Here is a 24,973-nt window from a genome sequence, read left to right as displayed (position 1 = left end):
GGATACCAGTACAGGGTAAAATTTTCCCCAAAATCGTGAAATGTTTTTTTAATATTAAATATGTTTTTTAGGTTTCCAAAAGAAACAAGTACATTAAACAGATGGATTCGAGCTACCGGAAGGAAGAACTGGTTACCAGGAAAAAGTCACAGAATATGTTCTATACATTTTGAGTCGCGTTATTTTCGAAAAAACGAAAAAAAAAACCTATTTGATGCCCAATGCAATTCCAACACTTTTTACAACAGTGAGTAATTTTTGTGATGCATTTAGTTTGGATTTAAATGTTGTAGTTTAAATATTCATAGACCGATTTTGTTGCTACGTCTACATAATAAACAAAACAAGTTATTAATTTATTTTTATAGGGGTATATTTTCTATTTATACTAAATCAAATTTTATTTTTTTAGGATATTATTGTTGAGCGACTGAGTACTGCCCAACAATCAAAAGTCCATGGACCAGGTCTTAAGGTAAATTAATAATTCCATTGCACTTTCCCACGAGCAACAACACTGCACTATTTTAGAACTGCACGACATACCGTGGAGAGGAAGTTTATGAGGTGTTGTTGTGTATGTACACGGCTCATATGAATGTGTGAAGCCTGGATTAGTCACCGGTTTTTTACACCTTTTATTTTGTACATGGATGTTCTTAGTATTATCTGATTCAACTAACTTAATCTTTTCAGGATGTTGTTGAGCTACCTAATACAAGAGAACAGGCGAAAACCCCTGAACCAAGTCTTGAGGTAAATTGATTATATTATAAAATTATGGTGAAATATATATCTATACTAATATTATAAAGCTGAAGAGTTTGTTTTGTTTGTTTCAACGCACTAATCTCAGGAACTACTGGTCCAATTTGAGAATTTCTTTCGGTGTTAGATAGCCCATTTATCGAGGAAGGCTTTAGGCTATATATTATCTCAACAGACCAACAGGAGCGGAGCAATGCGGGTGAAACCGCGGGACATAGCTAGTTAGTAATAATTTCATTTGGGTACATTTTGTACATTTATGTTATTTGAATTTTCTGGTTTACCGAAGTTAAACTTTATCTTTACAGGATATTATTGAGCTACCTAGTACTAGCAAACAGTCGAAAGCCCCTGAACCAAGTTTTGAGGTATATCATTATTTCATATACAACAATAAATTAATGAATGAATACATTTATTTCTGAAACAATGAAGTAGAGTATAGTAATAATTTCATCACGCCGGTGCCAGCGCATGGTGACAGCGCTTGTGGCCGATCACGGGGCCAGGAGCAGGAGCCGCCGTTGTGAAACTATATAGTGCTCGCGCAATAACTAAAACCGTAGCAAATGTTAAAGAACAGCCGAAGTGATATCTTTAATGGCGTATAGGAAATGTTGCCACAGCGTGGTTTTATAGCGTGACCAAAAAATATATTTTGAAGAGTTACCGTGGGAGCACTGTAACTGTTTAGAGTTATTTGTATAAGTAGTATATTTTGTCTTATTTAGGTACATCTGTGTGGTCTTATATTTTTTAAAATTGTAAAATTATTTAAGTTGGAAAAGGAATCAAATCTACTATAATTGTGAGGGGAATCTAAAGCCTGTAACATAGTTTTGAAGTTTAAACTAATACATGCTTTAATTTCCCCAAATATATAAACTGTATTATTATAATACTTTTTAATTAAAGATTTTTTTTCTATTATATATTTCTGTTTCAAGTTTGCAAAAAATAACTTAATATTTTTTTTTCCAGGTGGAAACACCGAGAAAAATCAAATTAAGAAAAAAATTAATAAATAAAGAACGTGTAGCCGAGCAAAGAAAAAAGAAAATTGCAGTATTGAGGACAAGGGCGTGGCGGTTAAAGAAAAAGAATGCAGAACTGTGCAGCATATTAGAAGATTTAAAAGCCCGATGTTTAATAAATCAAGAATCTGCTGATGTTTAGTCATCTATAGAAACGGCAAATAAGGACTTTTTAAAAAGATATATTTGTAAAGAATCCGCACCTAGGAAGTATTCTGTAGAGTTAAGAAAATTTGCATTAACTCTCCACTTTATAAGTCCAAGAGCCTACGATCATGTTCGAAAATATTTCAATACATGCCTTCCTCACCCACGAACTCTTTCACGGTGGTACCAGTGTATAGACGGTAGTCCAGGGATCAGTAAAGAATCTTTAGAAGCAATAAAACTACTCAAATTAGCTAATAGTATAGTGAATCCATTTCGCAAATTATTTTGCGCCCTATGTTTCGATGAAATGGCTATTAGAAAGCATGTAGATTTTGATGGTCAAAACTGTATAGGGTTTGTAGATTGTGGCAATAATATAAGTAGTGGTCAATTAGCTAAGGAAGCCCTTGTCTTTATGCTAACTGCTATAAATGGTAGTTGGAAAATACCTTTAGGGTACTTTTTAATAGATGGTATTTCGGCATACCAAAAAGCCAATTTAGTTCAGACCTGTATTAAAACCGTTCATGATGAATGTGGAGTAGAAATTTTATCACTTACATTCGATGGCTGTCCAACAAACTTTGCAATGGCTAAATTATTAGGGTGTTGTTTACAAGATACTCAAATAGATCCTACTTTCCAAGTAGGTGACAAAAAAATTATTATATACCCAGATCCATCACATATGCTTAAATTAGTACGGAATACTTTGGCTCAGAAAGGACCCATCATTGATAGGCAGGGACGCACTATTTCCTGGGAATACATCAAACATTTAATTGACTTGCAGGAAAATGAAGGACTTCACCTAGCTAATAAACTGAAAAGATCTCATATGAATTTTAGGCAACAGATCATGAAAGTAAAGTTGGCTGCTCAGACTTTCAGTAATTCTGTTGCTGATGCCATAGAATTTTGTAACGAAGAACTTAAAATAGATAATTTCTCAAATTCGGAGGCTACAGTAGAATTTATTAAAAATATAAATGACTTGTTTGACATATTAAATTCAAGAAATATGAATGCATATACACATAAAAAACCTCTATTCGAGGGAAAACTTTTTAAATACTAAATTGATTCTTGAACAAATATATCAATATTTAATGAAGTTACATTTAGGTGGCATGCCCATCCTTAATACAAACCGAAAGACTGGATTTTTGGGCTTTATGATTTGTATACGAGGGATAATTTTTCTATACGAAAATTATGCCAGAAGTGAATCCTTACAATTTCTGTGTACGTATAAGCTTAGCCAAAATCACTTGGAGTATTTCTTTAGCGCGATTAGGGCTAAAGGTGGATTTAACAATAACCCTACAGCCAAACAATTTAAATCCGCTTTCAAACGGATGCTAGTCCATGGTGAACTTAAACACATCACTACAGGTAATTGCATTCCTCTACAGGAAATAAATATACTAACATATACCAAACCGGAAATTGCAATAAATAAAACCACAGAAAGAATTAAACTAATAGATGAAACTGATGATTCTGAGATACGTGACATTGATTTTATCCGCACTATGGATGACCACGACTATTTAAGTGATCCTAGTAAACTGACCGAATTTTCGAAACAAATTATTATTTATATCGCAGGGTTTGTTGTAAGTCAACTGAAAAAAGAACTTAAGTGTCCTGATTGTACGTCAGTTTTGACTGCGGATAAATTTAAAAGTTTCTTGTATAAAAAAGACAAGGGGGGACTGCAATATCCTAGTAAAGATGTAGTTGCCATTTGTACATTTAGTGAGAAAATTTTCCGTCAAAATAGAGATATGAGTAAGAAAAATTATTTTCATACTATTTCTCAAGAATGTCTCAAAAGATGCCTTAATGAAAATCTTTTTCAAGAATAAGTGATCATTTTAAAAATCAATTATTTTTAGACTGTCACTATTCACTTTTAATTAAATCCATCTGCGGAAAATATATAAAAGTTAGGATGCACTATGCAACAAAAAAAATGTCTGAGGTGGATGACAAGGTACGCAACTTTTATAACAAGTTAATTTTATTTAAAGGTCAATAATTTTGAAGGTCAAGGATTCAACACCATCCTTAACTCTTAATTATAAGATTTTTTTATGTTTGTATTAGTCATCACTACATAGTATAAAACAAAGTCGCTTTCTCTGTCCCTATGTCCCTTTGTACGCTTAAATCTTTGAAACTACGCAACGGATTTTGATGCGGTTTTTTTTAATAGATAGAGTAATTCAAGAGGAAGGTTTATATGTATAATAACACCCATTAAATAGTGGAGAAGTACTGTTATTTTTGAGGTTTCTAATGTGATGTCGTAAAAATTTACATTTTTTCCGCTTACATTGCAAACGCTGGCTGAACCCTACGAGTTTTATCAAAATAATGTACTAAGTATTATACACATTGAAAAGGTCTACAGAAAAGTCCGCGATGGTATATGTCTATCTCTTATGGACAATAACTTTTTTTGTCATTTACTTTTTACGACAAATAATGGCTAATTTTCGAAGCGATTTTAACCAATACAGCATTAATACTTAACCAATTAAATACCTTGAATACATTGTTCATTTGATATAGATATACAAGGTGAAAGGTAAGACATTTGAAAAATTTAGACAGGAGCTTCTACTCATGAAACTGAACAACTTTTGTTCTACAACTTTGCTGAATTTGTAAAAAAAAATTGGACTTTGTAAGGAAACTTCGCTAATCAGCTGACAGATTTCCATACAAAGTCCAAATTTTTTTCTATATAATATAAATAGATATTATAATTATATATAATAATTATATAATAAGATATAATATAAACTACCTTATGTCCGATTTATTCCAGATATTGATGCATGCCAAAAAGGAGGACTAGGCCTACTGGGGATACCTCTTTAAAAAAAACGCACCTAAGGTTCTTACCTCACAGGTGGTGTGGAAAAAGAACCAATACAATACAACAGTGAATATATATATATATACTAGCGGTCCGCCCCGGCTTCGCCCGTGGTACATATTTCGCAATAAAAGGTTGTGCCAAATTTCATCAAAATCGGCCCAGTAGTTTATGCGTGAAAACCATACATACATACATACATACAAACCTTTCCTCTTTATAATATTAGTATAGATTTAAAAATTGCGGGACGTAGCGTTTGCCGCGGTACCGGCCAGCCGCCCGGCTATATATTTTATACCCGTGCGAAGCCGGAGCGGGGCCGCTATGTTTTTATATACAACGTTCATAATTTTTCTGTAGTGTATTTAGTATCAGCATTGCACCCGTGCGAAGCCGGGGCGGGTCGCTAGTTAAGTTAATAAATAACAAAATCTTGGGACACCGGACAAATCTGTCTTTTTAACTTCATAAACCTATCTTACAAAAAAATACCCAAACATTTATAGATATTTTGCCAGTTTTTCAGGATAAAAAGTTTTTGTAATAGTTGGCAACATTGACGTAAGGATTCGCCATCTCGTTCGGGTATACGCCGATGTGATCTCTAGTACATTCTCCCTCTACGCCTCACCTCAGAGCAATAATATTGCCTGAGGGCCTCACATTCTTGGTGAAGATACCCCGTTTTCCAATTACAGCACTAGAGCGCATTATGCGGCATAATGCTTAACGTTGAATGTTCCAACTCTGTGTTCCAACTACAGCAACGCTTCGCACAATCGAGCACTAGAAAAAGTAATGCGCGTGAATTGATGCGTGCAATCGATTTATCGTTAGTAATTATTAATTGTTGGAAAAAATTTTAAAGCTTTCGTTTCATTGTAGTTTTTTCGAAATAATCAAAGTTAAATTCAAATTGTGTTAAAAAAAAATATAAGTATGGATGAAGGTACAAACATTGAAAAAAATGTTAATGAAAAAATCAAAATCCAAATTACTTAAAATAACCGTAAATATTTTTCAACCAATTATTATGTATACCTACCACTTTATTTACACATTAATGAGGTTATTGCTAACTCTATGAATATTTTTTTTTTCAACACTGAACTTAGCGCGACTTAGCGCAACCTGCTGGTGCGTTTCACGTTCCAATTAAGCATCAGCATAATTCGGCATTGTGCGGCACTGAGTCGCATTATGTATGCTCTGTAATTGGAAAACGGGGATGGTAAACATTTGTCAAGCAATAGGTAGTTGATCAAAATTTTTGATGCGTTGCGAGAATGTTCCTGGAACTTCTAAAAATGTTGACAGAATACTATCCAGGTGATTTTGATAATGAATCCTGACTCGATATCTACTGCTATTAACTACACCTAGATATGAATACTTATATTCATGCACCTTGATCATGTAATAGGTACATAATTTAATACATTTAATGAATTTCATGCGCGCGTCAAATACACATTAAATTATTAAAAAAAATATAGATCATCTTAGATACATGTTGCAGAGGTCGAATAGATATTTAAAAACAAAAAAGTTTAATCAACATTTGTCCAGTAGTTTTTATATTAAAGCCAGACAAGAGGAAGACAAAATTATTATTTTTTGCTGCGTGTCTGTGTGTTGTTGTGGTGTTGTTTTTTTTTTGTAATAAGTTCATGCATTGGGATTGTATATTCACTTCAATGTAATTATCAAATGATGTAAAGTATAAACTTAATTATTTGACCTTCATTTAACATTGCCTGACAACCTGAGAATCATTTCATAAACACCAATATATTTTTAAAATCCATATATTTATCAGTACAGATATTATTTAACAACCTTTTCAGGGAACATTGGCATACCTTACAAACTAACATATACTAATTTATAATTAATTACTATTTGATAACATCACAATTCTTAAATAATTTACCACCAAAAGCAAAGTCTGTATTATATTATATTAATATAAGTTACATAGACAATTACACATAGAAAATGTTCGTGCTATATAAAGAGAAAGATCACATTTTGCTTGTATTTTATTTTTTCCAAAGTTTGGTGCTTGTTATGTACCATATTGTTGTTATGTTGTCATTCATCGTCATCCTGTACGCGCTTAGTACGGAAAGTTAAAAATGTATTACAGAATTATAGAAAATATATAGCGCATAACATTGAAAAAAAAAATAACGATAAGAACACGAATTTGTACCTATATATCTAGTCGACACTTAATATACTATTTACAATGGATAATAAATATCATGAAGATATCATAGTTTTCAATATCTCATATAATAGGATCAAACATAATAAAACCCGAACAAAGGTCATGTCATAGAAATGAATTTTCAATTAAAATTAAAAATTCGATGGACGAATAGAACCACATAAAGTTATTACATAAACGATTTCAGGCAACACAATTTCAGCATCAGTAGAACAAAGATATTATAGCCATATTTTCTTGAACCAACATGTGAAAATTCACTTTAAATACATACTAACCAGTAATAAAAATGTACGTCAATACATCGAAATACATAACACATTTACAAATATTATCTGACTAATTAATATCACACGTAGTGCGGCGACATGCTTTTACGGTTTCATGTGCTTACATTAAATAATTTAAGTTATATCTTATCGCATACATGATACCACTTAAATAAAGTCATGCAAATTCCATTTCATTTTCTTTAATAGGTACCATTACGGAAAAATGACAACATGAAAAATTGAAAGACAACATACCGTGTCCTCTTTACAAACACCATTGAAGTTTCGAGAGCTAGATACAAGAGTATCAAAGTGAAAAAATGTTACAACAAATCCTATCTACCAACTAGTTCAGTTAGAGTCTGAGTCCATGTGATTTCTGTAATTCCTTCGCGCTTTTTTAACGCGCTGTCGAAATTTAAGTATCTGATATTCTGGATCGTCTGACACATCATCATTGGGAGGTTGGTTATTCCTAGTGCTACTCCCTACAACGGTGCCCACACCACTATCTGGAGTACCGAGAGTGTGTGGAGCCGGCCACAGACTGCTTTCTGTACTACAACTGCTTTCCAACTCACTTTCATTCGTTTCGTTCATCAGTCGCGCAACCGTTCTATTGTAACCTACTTTGGGTGAGGAACATTCAGGAATGGATGTTGAAGCCCGTTCTGACGCGTCTTTGGGTGTAGGCGACTCACTGGAATCTGAACGTTGCAAACTATGCCGTCCATTTCTTCTGGACCGCCTTAAATTCATACGTAAACGATTTTCGTGCGGTTGAGGTAAGTGGGCGCTTTCAGAACTGGGAAGTTCTACCCGTAATGAGTCACCTAAGGAGTCCCTTGATCCGTTTATTGGTGTAGGGACTATGCTTATTAAATTTGTAGGAATGTTTTGATTGTTGTTTTGATTTCGAGGGGATATGGGTCGGCTGCTTACTGATTGGTCGTCGTCAGAATCGACTTCGGCTATTCTAAAAAGCGCTGATGAACTTTGACCCCTATATCCTAAAATTAATAATTCGTTATTAGACATTATAATGATGTATTTCTAATGTTTAAAACAAAATCCGTCGATAGCTTACCTGTACTTGTGCTGGGTAAAGCTAAATTTTCATCAAAATTTGAAATATTGTTATTGTCACTACTGTCCTGTGCTATTGTGTTCCCTGGAATAAAATATACCCGATTAAATCTAGAGCACCTTAATTTATTTGTTTTTAAGTAAAACATTTTTTCTCTTACCATTACTCCTTAAATTCATTGTTTTCCTAAAACTGCTAACTTTACTTTTCCGCTTTGAGGAGCGTGTGAGACTTAAACGACGTCGTAGAGGGCGTATTATCTGAAATATAGAAATATAGTAGTAAATATCCTCACAAAAATATAATTAATATACAAAGTTAAGAAAATAAAAGTATAGATATTTTTAAAGAATAAAATAATTCAATTAGACATATGGTTTTTTTATACCATATTAGCTGCTATAACTATAAAAAAAAACTACTATGTACTAAGACTAGAAATTAAGTAAAAAAAATCCTTAAAAATAAAACTCGCTCTAACATACACAGCAAGAGACATGAACTGACTCTATCAATAGTGCGATAGTTGCCTCTACACACACACCCACACACCAAAATCAGAGGCAAATCAGAAGCGAGAAATGCGGTAAAGCCATTGAGATATACATATGGAGACGACACCGCCTACATCACTTATGTTCCGCTCAACATACGCCATATGGCGTAACTGCACGCTCATTTTTTATTTGTTTTAAAGTGAAACGCATCAAATATGCCTTCGTGTGTGTTACGATATTGCACATACGGAAAAGTGCAAAGGAATAACTTTTATCGGTAAGTACCTAACTAGATAATAATTTTTAAAACTTAGTTAGCGCAAAAAAAATGGCGCACAGATTTTGTTCGTGGTGTCTCCTCCATACGTAGTAATATTATCTCAATCGGTAAAGCACCAAAACACCCACTCACCCTGCCAGCAGACCGATAGATCGAATGCGTTGGCTCATCCGAGTCGGTCCGCTCGCTGGACGGCGCGGACAAACGAGCCCGCGCGGGCAAAGCTGGCCCCGCTAGCGCACCGCTAGCCCCGCGCCGCACCCCGCGCGCGCGCCGCACCGCCCGCTTGCCCTTGCAACTCGCGCCCGATATCTTGCCGGACTTGCTCATGCACGAGCGCGGCTGCTTGCTGCGCCTGCTGACAATGTGATGTGTACACTAAATTAACACGTATGGAATTGTGATAAGGTTCAAATTTGTACGGCTAATGTTGTATTAAGAATAGTTGATGTATTATATTGTTATAATGGCCAATGTATGCTTGTCATTTATTATGTGTGTACAGTATTGTCTGAACACAGGTTAACAATCAAAAAAACTTTTATAATAATATTTGTAAACGGAAAACAATAAAGTCGTACCTCTAATCCTTAATCACAGAAAAAACAACTTTTAAATAATTTTAACAAGTAAACTTATGTTATTTTTTTTAAGTTTATGATAATCTTGATGATCAATTCTCTTCTTTCATTCTTCTTTTTCTTCAATAACAATTATTGTAAAAATAACTCAAAAAAGATAAGGAGAAAAGGTTTTACCCAACCTTACACTGTGTATTGTAACGACCAAGCGATAGCAGTGTAGTTTAAATACAGAATTAAATTTCATAACAAGGAAAAATTGTAAGGACATATACTAAATGAACTGAATAGGTTGGAACTATAAAGGAGAGGGGTAGACAACTGCATTACTACTACAATTGTATACCTTAGCGATCCTCTCTTCTGAGATCGTGAACTCTTTGGATATCGCGATGCGATCAATCGCGCCAGTCTATTTGGACATCGCTGACTCCTATTACCGTTTTGAGCAGCTGGAAAATTCAATAATATATTATCATGATAAAATTTCCCTAACCTTCTAAAGTAAAACTATTTTATTTAATATATTTCGCGGGAAGCATGCATAGTTTGGGAGATATTTTTTTATTTGCGTATTTACTATGCCAAAATTGTATGAATACACAAGTGTACAAAACCTAAAAAGTGTAATTTATCATCTCAAATATATCATTTTTTTGTTCATTGGCATATGCTTTATGTATATACGCACCTCTCTTCGGCGGCAGAGGCAATAGATCCACCACAATATGGTCAGTACTGGAATCAGAGTCATGAGCTTGTGGTGACCCAGAACTGGAGCCGTCCAACGAATCAGTTTCTTCTGCAAGACATTCCAGTTCGCGCTGTACGAGGGAATCGAAGAACGCCATCATACGAGGGTCCTCGCTGGTCGACTGTTGCGCGTAGTTGTGCGATATGTACTGTAAAAAATTGTTGTAATTGATAAACTTTCCAAAACGCCTGTTCCTGTTTCCAAACGTTTTAGGGTGTATCAATAGATAGAATTCAAAATTCATTTATCTAAAGAAATAAACTGTACCATTTTGGCCAATATCAGATATTTATTTTGCATATGAATGAAAAATATACCGAATTATACTGGTATGATGGATTCAAGGTGTTTTGACTTTAAGAATATTCAACATTAAGGAAGTGAGAAAAAATAATAAAATTCAAAAGAAATTTTATTTTTTGTAATAAATAAATAGCCATTTCTAACCTGACCACTGTGATGAACGAGCGACACATAGTCCTCATGGCTGTATATTTCTCGCGGATTGTCCGAGCCCTGCGCCTCTTCAAGTAATGTGCCTTTCATTTTGGGATATTCAAGTGCAGACCATACCTATTAATAAAATAACGTAAAATTAAAAACAGGTCATAGTCTTCTACTTGTAAATGATAAAAAAATACTAACCTTTATAATTTTCTCGACACCTGAAGATGCTATTAGGCAGTAGTGGTTATTGTAGCGCACCTGATTAACGATAGACCTATGTCCGTATAGAATGATATGCGGTGGCTCCACTACTGATTCTGCAAAGCATTTATTTGATTTACTTAATTTTTTAGTTCAATGTATGTTTAAGGAAAATTACATTTACAAACAAGTACCTTATATCAAAAATGATTTTATTCATTTATTCGTCCTCTTGAAGACGTCGTTAATGACGTAAAAAACTGTCTACAATCTGTCTTTAACATTTAAATATTTGTGTGCAACAAACAACTAGACTTGCAAGTCACCATAATGCTCAAAAATTGTCCGAAGCAAAACTCTGCAATTGTGAGTATGAGGCAGAGTATCATAATGAGCGTTACTAGAGACTTTGAATATCATTATTACCACGAAATAAGGTTCTAGTTTCAATGAATGTTTTATACAACGCCGATCGGTCTTTTGTTAGCAACCTTTTAATAAGTGATTGTGGGTCTAGTTGTTTATAGCAACACACATAAAGGACATAAAAAACAGTGCTGAAATTAAACATTCAATAGTAGCAATATTGGCTTACCAATTTCCCCACCCGTATCTGGAATCTTCCACATATACAAATTAAAGTCATCTGAGCCAGACAGTACAAACTGATCGTCTTTTCCGGCAAAACAGCAGCTCTTCATAGTGCATGAGTTATAATAATCTTGGTGATAGAACTCAGCCACTGGTTCTGGGGATTGTATGGCATATAGAACTGGAGCCATACGTCGTCGTAACGCTAGTATGTGTGTACCGGCCTGGTTGAAACGGACACTCATGCTGTTCTGGCATGAACCATTGTTGCCAACATATCGGAGTACTGGACTGCAAAAAGAAAAAAGATCTAGATTATTTTTTAAGTTGTATATTGCAATTAAATCACCATTTACGGTCAAAATATATTATTAGAAAACCGTTTACATATTAACTATCAGATAGAAATGTTAGCGCAACAATTACTGCAATCGTACAATTAACTTCTTAAGTTCTTAGACAAGTAATAAAATCAATAAGTGAAAATAGAATTATTTCTTCTCTGACGATGGATCAGCTGTTGTCATCAGCACATACCTAATTCCTTATCGGATGTTTATGTTCTGATGACAAGAGCTCGTAAATTTGAATCTACTTCACATATCACCCAGAAGATACCTACGTCATTATAAAACAATTTGGCAAATGTGCATAGAATGAAAAGCATTACAGGTAACCTTGGCAATCATCCAAGATTCCATCTTCAATAATGGTTAGTTACCAGCAGTGACAAGAGACAAATATATAACTTGAAAAATAGTACTTTCAATTGGTAACAATAGCAAACTCACTGTTTTGGCGATCGCAAATCCCATAAAGCAACACCGTCGCGTGCGTTAGCTGATACTAAGATCCCAACTTGTTGAGGATGGAACATTACTCCGTGAAAAGCTTTGCGACTTCGAGATATAACCAATGACTCTGAAAGAGATATTCTCAATCAATCAAAACCTTATAGTGAATTAGCCACCATAAATATCCGCTCTTGTAATCTATCGAAAAATAATCCGATAGATATTAAACCGTAACATTTTGAATCGACTCACAACATGCACTACACATAAATTTAGGAAATATAATTCTCTGCATAATACATACCTGCGATATAGTCTAGCAAAAAAGAATGCTTTAAGTTGCAAGATATTTCGACAATTTGAATTTCGCGAATTAGTTTCGATTCTAACGTCTTAAGGCCATCAATCTTACGGCGAAATATTTTATACATATTATATATATATATATGCAACCACCTTATATTAGCATTAAACAGATAACTTACCATGCACAGACTGTCGGGTATCAAATAGCAACAAGCGTCCATCATTTCCTGCTGTGGAAATCACTCTCTCATTAAATGGGTCTATACTTAGACTGCACACTGCTCTGTGGTGCTTCAACTCTTCCATGGGGCATTTATATTCCAAATCATGTACAATTACCTTAAATACAATTGATATTTTATTCAACTACCTTCAGTCTTCACATAAATAGGAATAAAAAGATCAAGTTATTTTCCAAATAGTCAAGTTAAAAGTTAAAGTTGTTCCATTACCAGATTATGTCCTGAAACCTTAAATCTAGTTTATAAAAAATTTTGTTTGATACAAAAGAATTACTTACTACATCATCATTTCCACCAGAATATATTTTTTGATTATCAGATGTGATGCCGAGGCAGAATATATTAGACTGGTGAACTGCTTTCATTGCCTCTGGTTTTCCATAGTCAAGTATAGCCTGTCCGAATTGCCAAAGCATCACTCGCCTGTCATCTCCACCTATTTTTTTTCAAATTTTAAATTACTCTGGGCAAAATTTTATGGTAAAGCTGACACTGACATATGGTAGGGTCAGTAAAAAAGAAAAGAAAAATAATGTAAATGGATAATTATTTTATTAATTATTTCAAATTGTTTATTGACAAACATTTTTGTTATGGTATTTGTGTATTTATATGAATTATCATATTTACGTATACAGAATGCAACAAAATCCCCATAATACTTGTAATGAGCCCATAAAACTGAACAACTTTTCCCAAAGAACATATTTTGTCAAATTCCAATAAAACATTATTTACTATCACAAATACATAATTGTCATTGTAAATTTATGATAAAAACTGTTATAGGGAAAATCAAATACATTTTAGTTTAGTGATTTTACTTTTCCCTATTTTTTTTTGCATGCCGTACGGCCGTGTGTAAGCCATTTAAGATTCGTTTCTTTAATTAAATGCGTTATAATATTTTTTTTTTTTTAAAGCATTGTTAATAAATAAGATTGCATTGCATTGTTTAGAAAGGATATAAAACTCCTTTTCTATAAGTAGAATGTTTTGTTTATTAAATGCACTTATGGTAAAGAATGAATTTTCTAGTTATTTTGTAAAAAATGCACCTATTAATTATTGAAAGTTATGTGAAAGGAAGATAACATTGTACCTATATATTAAAGAAAAAGTTTCACTGAACATAATAAATCAGTCTTCCATCTATTGTAAAAACTTATTCTTTAATTATTCAATTTTACAGCTATATTCTTATTTGAATCTGAGTTTTATTTCTAATTGAGTGAGAATTTAATTGACTATTAAATGAGAATTTTGAATTTATGTATCATATTATACTTTATTGATTTTGTAAGATTTATAAACCTTAAAATCAGTTATTGCTGTAAGAGATATAATTAATATATTTATTATTAAAATTATCAATATACAAATGAATTAAACGATATAATATTAGAATTAATATTAAATAAACGATATGTTTGTAATAAAAACAAATATTTACTACATTGTGAATATTTACTGTTCACTTTAAATACATTTTATTGATTTAGTTCTTATTTTAACAGCCTTAATAACAAGAATATACACCAGTTAAGTTTAACTTATTTACCTTTATATATATTTTTAATACATAAATAAACATTAATTTTTACCTGAAACTAACAACTCGCCATTGCTGGAAAATTCAATCGCATTAACACATCCAAAATGGCACACAAGATCTCGACGATAGAGGTTTTTCGCAGCGATTAGCCTTCTGTTAAACAGTTGAGACTTAAGATCAGGTAATAGACCATATTCTCTCTTTGCAATATAAGGTAATGGACTCGCAATATTCGCCATGTTTAGACCGAAACCACCATTTTCCTGAGGACATAGATCTATAGAACGCGACATTATTTCCAAAATTCCAATTGCCATCCCCTTTGACAATCAGCTGTATTTTATTTTTAAAAACATACAACGTTTCAGTATACGTATAGAATGTTTTCCAGGATGAAATGTTATTTAAATTTGAATTTGAAGTTATACATATCTTATTAATTATACCGTTTTAATTAATTCCAATGGGATTAACCAAAATAACTGATAATTTTATCAATGTTAATTTTTTATTCCGAAATTGTTTATCAGCATACAATGTAATCTGAAGAACGAATTTAACGTAGTATTAATTAAGTTACATCTGCCCATTTTAACTAAACAGTAAGCAGTATTATGTAACAGCAATGCTCAAGTTTTATTCATCAATCATCACCTATTAGTTGTGTTCATTCGTTCCGTTTTAATTCAATTCAATTCAATATTTTAATTTATGGCAGTACTGTGTTGCCACAATTTTGCCAATGTCCTGTAGTGAATGGGTTTGTTCACGTTCAAAAAGTTCAAATTATAAGTTTCGTTCCGTTTTATGTATGCATTTCAATTTCCGGCTTGTCAAATTGACATTTGTCAATTTAATCCTGACAAATGTCAATTCCACGTGCCAGTTTATCTTTCGTTATTGTGTGGTTATTGAATGAAGCTATTTCGATTCAAAACTCACCCACGAATTTGATAATTTTTAGAAGAATTATTATACTCGAAACGTAAAAACCCTAAGAAAAGTATTAGTTATGGTAGTGGCTGAAAGCATGTCAAAATCGAAAGTTAATATATCAGGTAGGAAATCACAACTGTATTCATTAACTATATTTAATTTATTTAGCGAGTTTTCTTAAAAATTATGTTTATGATGTGAAATTCTTGCAGTGGATACTGATTCTTCCAGCGATGGAGAAGCGACAGACTCGGAATATGAAGCCGAATTATCGGATACAAAGGATGAAAGTGGAGATGAAGAAGAAACTAACAATGAAGCCGTTTTAATTAAAAATGAAGGTTGGGCAGATTCCCTCGCTAAGATTCTAGGCTCGAATAAACCGAAGAACAAAAAGACACTTGTTTTATCGAGAGCCAAGAAGCATTCAGAAATTATTAAAAAAGTAAAGGAGGAAAAACCATCATTTGAAGTTGTTGGAGAAAAGCCAGAGGATATTAAAACTGAACTTAAAGAAGAAAAAGTGACCAGTGAGGAACCTGTAGCTAAGAAAAGGGTATTATATTTTGGATATTCTTTTCAAACAGTTTTAAGTTTGTAAATACCTTTTCATTTCTGTAGTTGTGTATTAATTTTTATTACAGAAACATGACAAATCATCAGTTAGAATTAAACCAAATATATTAGAAAAAGATAGAGAAAGATTATTAACAAAAATTGCTACCAAAGGTGTTGTGCAATTATTCAACGCTGTTAGAAATCAACAAAAATCTTTTGAAAAGGAACTGAGCAATGATGTGACGGAGACCAAAAAGGAAAAGATACTAAAAAAATTCGATAAGAGGACATTCTTAGATACACTTATGGGTCAAACAAAATCTGTTATTGTAGATGAAAACACAAAAACATTCAAAGATGAAGTTAAAGCTGAGGACACACCAAAATGGAATGCATTAAGGTAAGTTTGTTAAAATAGACAGAAATCTTAACAAACTGAAATAGCATCCCATTAAATTCATCCCATTCAAGTTGGGAAAAACTATTTTAACATTGCTCTAATTATTAAAATAGTATGACATGTTAGCTTTTCACAATAATTAATACATTATTATTTGTTTAATTGTTTATATGTCAACATAGTAGTTACATACTTTAAAATAATATCAATTTATTTTTCCAGGGACGATTTTATGATGGGAGCAAAAATGAAAGATTGGGACAAAGAATCTGTGGATGAATAAAAAATTATAATTAATGAAATGTTTTTATTATTTATTTCATACCATAATACTAATATATTAATTTTTTTGTTGAAAGATATGGAACCAGTCCCTGTTAGTATAATTTGATTTAATATATTTTCATATATACATATATATTATATAGATAGAATATACCATTTGTTTCTTCATAATTACAGACTTATTACTTGTCTATAACAACATATAACATTAACATGTCATTTTCCTATTTAATCAACATTTTATAAGCTTCATTCCCAACTGGTTGGGTAATCTGTTTGGGTAGTGTAGAATATATTTTCACAGGCAAATTCCAGACCATTGTCTCTATTGGTACATTTAATGGTGCGTTCCAATCTTTGTCATCTGGTGAAGGCAGTAGCTTTTCATGGGTTGTTACAAACTCAAAGTGCAATCGCCAACTTAAAGATACTGTGAAATAAAGTAAAATGTTATATATATAAGTCTATTTGCACTATTTGGTAAAAGAAAATGGTGATAATTCTTTACAGGTTTTAACTTACTATCTAGAAATTTGCCAAGAAGTATGAAGATAAAGTTTTTTATTATCAATACATATTCGCAACGGCTCTGAATTAATGCACTGTGGTCAATTATTATTTTTCTGTCTTTAGACGATTCTAAAGTGCTTCTAAACAAAGTTTTTTTGAAAAGATTGAGTTCATGCAAGTTTAAAGAGTTTACCTTCTTCAGTGTCAAAAGCTGGTGTAATATGTAGAGGAATAGGCAGAATTAGTTGTGAATGAGTGAGTCCCAATGTGACCTCGTGATATCTCGCTACAGTCATTGATCTGCTACTTGTGTCCTTGGTGTTATTATTTGTGGGCGTTCTCTTTTTCATAACCTCTTCAGGTTGTAATGATACTGATACCTGTGAGAAGTTATGTAAATAAACATATATTTGTAAGGACAGTATAAATAAAAATGATGGTGAATGTTATAAAAAATAATAATTAGTTTGAAAAAATTTACTAAGAATAATGGAGTTGGAATTTCTGTGCACTTGTTTTATTTAGATAGTGGTTTTTAACATACTATAGTAGTATGCACCGAAATTCTAATTCTTTAACATACTGTATAGTCAATAGTCATACTATAAAAATGAAACCTGTTTTGCGTTGTCACAGCATTACATGTGAACGGCTGAACTGATATCGATAATTCTTTTTTTATTATATTCCTTGAAGTATGAGGATGGTTCTTATGTAGAGAAAACGTAAATATGTACCACGAAGCCGGGGCGGACCGCTAGTTTTTAATATTTAATTCCTCCTTTAATTATTATTCATATTAAATTCAATTTTCATAATAAAATAAGATTTAATGACACACCTGCATACATGTAACAGAGCCAACTGAAAAATCAAATGTCCCAACAATATCTTCACCAAGTTTGTAAGCAGACTTAAATAAACAAAATCTCCCTATTTTACCTCTTGTGTTGGTTATCATGTATGAATTGGGGCTTCTCCTTGCTGTGAGGTTCTGTAAATAAAATATTATAATTTGGATTTTCAGCCGAAATAAATAACATGATAGTTGTATGGAATTATTCAAAGTTCACAATATTACAGCTCTGAGATAATAAGAAAATGATAAAATATAAGGTAATAAATTAACATTATTATACAATAAAATATTTTGTAGTCTAAAAGTAATTTAATAACTCAGGCCCCGGAATCACAGACACAATAGAAAATCTATTGTGTCATGGACCGATCGGACCGTTCGGGGCTCAATGGGTTAAATACCTGTCTATATTACAAAGGTTTTAATAAAATTTTACCTGCAGAACTTGCAAAGCCATTGTCAAGGGAGTCTCCACTTTTCTTTCTTCAGAAAATGGATTGGTTGGTTGTAATTCATCTGTTGTTTCATTGCCACAGAGTGCAGCTAAATCCTGCATATTCATTATTGGACTAATGGGCAACACCCTGAATGGTATTCTTGCCATTCTTATGTGTGAGCCAACTTTTTGTGTAGCAATGGTAACTTTATATGAATACTTGACTAAATTCCCTCTGTATGATGGTGGTGCTTCTATTGGTAAAGATTCCCTATACCAAACTAAGGAATAATAATATAAAAATTAAATATTAGTATTTTTAAATTAAAACATACACAATATGAACTTTTAAAAAGGTACATACATGTTTTGGTCTCTCCCAATGGTATTGTTAAGTCACAAAACAGAATTTTTGGTTTGGTGTGAAATACTACATCTCCTATATCACATGATGTCACTTCTAATGCTGTAGTTTTTTCAACAGATTGTGTTTTTTCGTTTGTATTTTTGGATGTTGAGAAAAAGCAGTGTATTTGTGCAGATGCCCATGCTAAGTTCTCTAAAATATCGCTGAAACGTAATAATATGAGTGATATTTATGTTAATACATCATTGTTTACATGTATAATGTCTAAATACATTTTTTTCACCTATGGCTCTGCGAATCACGATGTTCAGGTTGGGTTTCGTGGGAAAACGTAATACAACACTCTAGAGCTTCACCAGCTAGGTATACTGTTCCTGTCGTAAGTCTCGCTGCTAGTTCTATCATGATGATACAAAAAATAAACTACAATTACATGTAAACAAGTAATTTATGAACAAGTTTTAAGTTTCGTATCCTGCTGTGTAAAAATTATGTTTTTTTAAGAAAACATTACGAAAATGACGTAAAATATATCTTTATATTAATATTGTTCATTTTATTGTAAACCTTATACCAAAACATAAGATATTTTATAGGTATCCCGTATCACTTAATCAAAAATATTTTGATGAATTTTTTCGAAATGTCATAACAAACCATGACAAAAAGATGATGTGTAGATGTCAGTCTCGGAGCAATTTTTTAATGCCACGAATGGTTGCAAAATGGGTGGAAACAATACATCTGTAAAAAATCTATTCTAAAATCATCTTTTTACAAAAAAGAAAACTCAAATACTTGGACAATTTTTTCATATTATGTTATAAAATATTGTATTAGCCAGAATTAATATATTGGAACTACCTCAATTAATGGGCAAGTAAATACCCACATCAATAAAGTCTAGGGATATTTTGTATCAATCAAATATATAAAAATCTATGAAGAATTTTGTGATATTGTAAATCGAAGAACAGTAGCTCATTTAATGGTCTTTAAAAAAAACAAAAACATTTCATGTTTTGTTTATTTTGATTAAAATCTCACCAAAGTGGAATCTTGGATGTGATATCCATTTCTTGAAAACTATAAATTTTGACTAAAATAGACAATTTTGTTAAGCTATTGCATAGCTTCTATCGCGGGCCTTGAGCGCGGGGACCGAATCCAGAAATTCCGTAACGAAAAAACCTCACGCTCCCCACTCCGACGGGCACGGAGGTGTGGCTTGAAGGCATATCATGCAATAGCTTTACCGCGGCAGTCCCCGAGTGCCACACGTCTTTTTTTAAATCTAATTATAAATAATCAGAGCATTTACATTAATTTACCAACAGTATGGTTGTTCTTACTTTAATTAATTGAATGCCAATGTCTTATTGCGCTATGAGGTAAGGTTAAACTTGAATATCGTGGTCTTGAAGAGCGGCCGTTCCCTGTCGTACCGTATGCGTAGGGATTTCGAAGATAAGCCAAAATAAACAAAGGCGTTTTTTTAAATACTTCTGTGATTCATGGAGAGAAAGATTTAGAGATTTGTAAAAATAGTGCAAGCAATTTTTCCTTTACCTATTCTTCGTCCCAATTACCTTGTATCTGAAATGAAAAAAAAGTGACGGTGTTACCAGAATAAAAATAAAAATTATTTTATTTTATTCAGGCAACAAATATTCGTAACGAAATTCTTGAATTTGAAAACTGTAATTAATGTCGAACTTCGAAGATTGGATATTTATATTGTCAAATGAATTATTACGGATAAATAAAAGCAATGTTGATATCAGATGGAATTAATCATGGAAAGCTGCAGTCAATAATTGTTGGAGAATTAAAGAAAGCCGGATTAAAACATCGATTGAAGAAAATTATCCTAAAAAATGTTAAAGTTAGTGGGCGGTTTTTTGTGACAAGTTTATATTTTGTTAAGTTAGTTTTTACTATTTGTATTATGCTTTCAGGATCATAAAACTGTATTTGGAGCACCTTTGATGAAGGTGCCGTCATGTAGTGTTATTTGTTGTGGGAGTACTCTCAGTATTCCAATTGTTGTGAGTGAAATGTCGTCTGTGCTGCGGGCTAATGCTCATGTTGAAGGTTTGTTTCGTAAAGCCGGCTCTCAAACACGTCAAAAAGATATAAAGGTAAGTTCACAGACGAAAAATCTTTTACTTGTACTAAATATTGTTTTATTTACAAAGATATTTTACTATTTTTAGCGCCTCCTGGATGCGGGAGGTTGCGTGTCTGAGGGCCACCATCCTATTGATGTAGCAAGTGTATTGAAGCTGTATTTGCGTTGTTTACCTGAACCTCTCATAAGTGCTGAAGTACAAGACTTGTTATTAAGATGTAGAGTAACAGCTGGAGGTGATGGATTGAAGTCAATTTTACACACATTATTGTTACTACCAGTGCTGCATGTGCACTTGTTGCATTATATAATGGAGGTAATAATCCTTATATGTATAAAGTAAATAAAAACTAAATAATTACTCAAAGGGGACAAACTAAATACTTACTCCTCTGGGAGGAGTTCATGCTGTGCACTATTTTGGTATACTATGTAAATATTCATTCTATATAAATGAACATTAAAAATTATTTAAATTTAATCAGAATGATTTACCACTTATCTACAGTTGCTCAGATTCATTGCGTCAAGGCACAAAGACAACCTAATGGATTCCTCAAACTTGGCAATAGTATTAGCCCCCAGTATCATGCCTCTCCCCGCTGCCGCCACTGCACAGAGACTTGAACACCATGTGGCTCTTGTTAAGGTTTGTTTGTATATTTATTACTTTTTTGTTGTAGTTTACATGTAAACTATTTGAGTGTTGTACACTATGCCAAAGGTATGCAACCAAAGTATCTTGGCTGATTAATTAGTTCTGACATGACAAATAATTTACAATTTAAATTTATTTATGTAATTGTTATATCTTCACGGATTTCATTTATGATTCAATAAGATTCAATAAAGAAAAGGAGTAGGTATATTTTGTTTATTTTCTTTTAGATCTTTATTGAGAACTCACAACACATTGGACTGCTCACTGAAGATCTAATGACACAACTGGATGATGATACCGATGTACACCAATCAAGAAGAAAGAAAAGAAGAAGTGGTTCACTCAATCGTGAGTATTTGGTTGTTTTTTTAGTCAGAATTTTATTTCTATTTTTTCATGTTTGCGTTAAGAAAATTGAGATTTTTAAGTAAGAAAATTCTTTTTTTTGTTAAATTCTATATTCTATATACAAAGAATTTTCCAATAATAGGTTCTCAATTGAAGCAATTGTCAATTTTTACATGCTTTATATTAGCTTCACCTGTATGTTTGTTTGTAACCGACTTCTTTGGGCGCGATTTTGACCCACTTTAAACGGCCAGATTTAGTTCAAACTTTGTAGATTTATTGAGGACCGATGACAATACACTAATTTGATAAAATTTTCTATTTTTTAGTTCGGTTTTCTATAAAAAGCGTGTTTTTTAGTTTTTTAAAACTATTATTATTGTTTGGATATACAATATGTAACATATAAGTTTCCGCTATTACACCAAAACTTTTATTACAACTAATTAGTGATAAGTTTATAATTTTATTATTTCAGGCATGTTAAGTGGTCTACGTAAAATGGTATCTGGTAACATAAATACACCAGCTACGGTCCGTGAGTACGACAAGACTCACGACAAAACTCCGGTTCTTAGTAAATCTGCTGCTAAACGAAAATTTGATACAGCCGAGGGACTTTCTGTAAAAACAAAGTAAGTTAACAATATTTATACAAATGGTTTGATATTATTGACATTGAAATCGTCTTGCTTAGTTTTCCATTTTTATTTGTCCACTATAATTTATATGAAAATTTGAAAATCTTGCATTTAATATAAGCAGAATAATAGTTAATGAAGAATGTTTACTGTGTTGGATAGCTGTTTTAAAAGTTACTTTTCTTTCTAGGAAAGAAATTAAATCAGGCCTTCCCCAAAAAGAGTTATCATTTACTCCAATGAAAATGTATGTATGATTGGTTCTTAATTTTTTAATAAAATCTCCAAATCGAATATTTTTTTATTCAAAAATATGTTCTTTTTAGGGGTGTAACAGAACGAAAACGACTTCGACTGAGTATGATAGATGTAAGAAGTACACCAAACAGGAACACTGATTTCGAGTCACATAAAAATTCCGAAACTAGTCTAAGCAGTGAAGACATATTAACATCCTCGGAGCATTTGTTCAGTGCCCATGATACAATAGATCTTTCCTCAGAAAAACAATCTGATAAAGATTACGTACGAATATCAAAACAGGAGTATGAGGAAATAAAAAGCAGAGTATCAGCCATAGAGAACAGACTTTCGAGGGAATTCACAGATGTTATACCTAGAGTACAACCATTGCAACAAGTTCAAAATAAGTACGAACAAACTTTAGAGGAAGTGGCAATGTTAAATTGTCCGGGGTCTGAACATTTAGCTCGACGCTTAAGCAAAGAACTGAAAATCAGGCCTAAAGAAGAAGCGAAAATTATTCGTTCGCCCAGTGCTAGAAAAATTGGTTCGATAAGACGTCGATCTAAAGAGAACTTAACGAAAATTGTTCGCCATAAATCATGGAATGCATCAACGCATCAAGCTAGTCAAATTATGGATAGATTTTATCCATACATTGGAGTATCACGTAGGGAACGAACAAGTACTGCAAAACCAAATAATATGAATAATGATCAGTCGAGTGAATGGGATGGTTCTTTATCTGAAAACTCTATCCATAATGCATCAGATTCAAGTCAAAAATATTATATGCGTAAAAGAATAAGCTTAGCGCCCGATTATGGTTCAGAAAGAATAACAACAAAAACTAGATGTATGTTACCACGAAGATCTTTAAATGTTACCGTTAACAATAGTTCTGATAGCTCCGTAAATAATACATTTAGTTCCTGCGAGAAACCAAAAAATCCTAGACAGAATCAATTAAATAAAGCATTTAAAGAAAGTGCAGTACCTTCACAGCATAAATGGAGAAGCGCTGCAGCATTCTTTATGGATAAAACTGGAGAACTCGATAGTAACAGCCATTCTGGTAGGCCCTCCGTAAATAAATTACGGAAACAAAACGCAGGCGCAGTTTTAGCAAAAGCAAAACTTTTCGAAACAAGTTCCGATAAGTCTTCGGAGAGAAGTGAAAAAATGCAAAATCAAGCTTTCGCTCGAAAACCGAGAGCTCAATATCAACTTAAAAATCAGAAAAATGTACATTCAGTGGCGCCAACAAAATCAGAGAGCCTCGATAACCTGGATTCTCGAATGGTGTTTCACAATAGTAAAAATAAAGAGACAGTCCCTAATATGCATCAAAGGCCATACAATACCTATAACCCCAAAGAAGTTTTAATTTCGAGATCAAACAGGAAAACGACGCCGCCAATCAAAAGGGTAGTGTCGCCACAATCTAATGGCATTAAAACACCAAATTTACCAGCCTTAAAAAAACCCTTGTGCACACCACGGAGTCTTCGAACACCTTCTACACATAGCGAAATGAAAAAATATAATACACCAATAAAGGCTGTTCACACATCCCCAAAAAGACGATCTCCTAGACAGAAACTTCATAGACCAGTTAATCAGAATTTATAATATCTATTTTAAGTTTCTGTATTAAACAAATAATGCATTCAAATTACGATGTAATAGAAATTTATTAATCACTTGTATATAAGGCTAATTATTATTATTAAAACTGAAAACATGATTACTTTGACTTTCTATTTACATTGCACCTTCCGGTATCGCTTTTCTACAAAAGCTTTATAGCTAGTCGATAGTCGGGCAAAAGCCTAGACATAAATTAAGACTAATCTATATTGTACCCAATTTCTATATACGTACAATACAAATGAGATAAGGTTGATTTTGTT

The 24,973-nt window shown here is 32.6% G+C and overlaps 5 protein-coding genes across 7 annotated transcripts; 3 read left to right on the top strand and 2 right to left on the bottom strand.

Moving 5' to 3' along the window:
• The first annotated feature begins 202 nt into the window (after nt 1-202).
• On the top strand, nt 203-2,353 carry LOC149900765 (uncharacterized). 2 transcript variants are annotated; one of them, XM_090112553.1, is made up of 5 exons: nt 203-247; nt 413-475; nt 697-756; nt 1,077-1,136; nt 1,750-2,353. In XM_090112553.1, exons 1-5 carry the CDS (start codon nt 215-217, stop codon nt 1,942-1,944), a joined length of 411 nt encoding a protein of 136 aa, XP_089968679.1. In that variant the 5' UTR covers nt 203-214; the 3' UTR covers nt 1,945-2,353. The 2 variants fall into 2 exon arrangements, with proteins under 2 accessions (XP_089968679.1, XP_089968680.1); XM_090112554.1 differs by lacking the exons at nt 203-247; nt 413-475 and adding an exon at nt 551-577.
• A 4,284-nt stretch (nt 2,354-6,637) lies between these two features.
• On the bottom strand, nt 6,638-15,018 carry LOC149900764 (uncharacterized). 2 transcript variants are annotated; one of them, XM_090112392.1, is made up of 13 exons: nt 14,735-15,018; nt 13,409-13,566; nt 13,068-13,227; nt 12,580-12,709; nt 11,793-12,079; nt 11,195-11,313; nt 10,997-11,122; nt 10,487-10,697; nt 10,142-10,247; nt 9,347-9,569; nt 8,598-8,697; nt 8,438-8,521; nt 6,638-8,360 (listed from the first exon to the last, which is right to left on the bottom strand). In XM_090112392.1, exons 1-13 carry the CDS (start codon nt 15,000-15,002, stop codon nt 7,702-7,704), a joined length of 2,631 nt encoding a protein of 876 aa, XP_089968518.1. In that variant the 5' UTR covers nt 15,003-15,018; the 3' UTR covers nt 6,638-7,701. The 2 variants fall into 2 exon arrangements, with proteins under 2 accessions (XP_089968518.1, XP_089968517.1); XM_090112391.1 differs by having other exon boundaries at nt 9,347-9,572; nt 14,735-15,017.
• Nucleotides 15,019-15,566: 548 nt separating this feature from the next.
• Nucleotides 15,567-16,881, top strand: LOC149900763 (RRP15-like protein). The gene is made up of 4 exons (XM_090112506.1): nt 15,567-15,743; nt 15,834-16,177; nt 16,266-16,579; nt 16,802-16,881. The coding sequence occupies exons 1-4, from the start codon at nt 15,698-15,700 to the stop codon at nt 16,860-16,862; spliced, it is 765 nt and encodes a 254-aa protein (XP_089968632.1). The 5' UTR covers nt 15,567-15,697; the 3' UTR covers nt 16,863-16,881.
• On the bottom strand, nt 16,867-19,712 carry LOC149900762 (RAB6A-GEF complex partner protein 2). Its single transcript, XM_090112505.1, has 6 exons — nt 19,320-19,712; nt 19,034-19,239; nt 18,670-18,950; nt 18,216-18,368; nt 17,568-17,754; nt 16,867-17,294 (listed from the first exon to the last, which is right to left on the bottom strand). Exons 1-6 carry the CDS (start codon nt 19,439-19,441, stop codon nt 17,089-17,091), a joined length of 1,155 nt encoding a protein of 384 aa, XP_089968631.1. The 5' UTR covers nt 19,442-19,712; the 3' UTR covers nt 16,867-17,088.
• A 1,029-nt stretch (nt 19,713-20,741) lies between these two features.
• Nucleotides 20,742-24,797, top strand: LOC149900761 (uncharacterized). The gene is made up of 8 exons (XM_090112378.1): nt 20,742-20,921; nt 20,995-21,177; nt 21,253-21,483; nt 21,676-21,816; nt 22,056-22,176; nt 22,655-22,811; nt 23,008-23,064; nt 23,144-24,797. Exons 1-8 carry the CDS (start codon nt 20,808-20,810, stop codon nt 24,690-24,692), a joined length of 2,553 nt encoding a protein of 850 aa, XP_089968504.1. The 5' UTR covers nt 20,742-20,807; the 3' UTR covers nt 24,693-24,797.
• The last annotated feature ends 176 nt before the right edge of the window (nt 24,798-24,973 follow it).

The sequence above is a fragment of the Colias eurytheme genome, chromosome 18 (genome assembly GCF_061535395.1).
Source record: "Colias eurytheme isolate Ceu_HAF_F1 chromosome 18, ilColEury1 Martin Lab GWU primary, whole genome shotgun sequence".
In the NCBI taxonomy this organism is placed as follows: Eukaryota; Metazoa; Arthropoda; class Insecta; order Lepidoptera; family Pieridae; genus Colias; species Colias eurytheme.
Note: the sequence above shows the minus strand (reverse complement) of the source record. Positions and strands in the feature narration are given on the sequence as shown.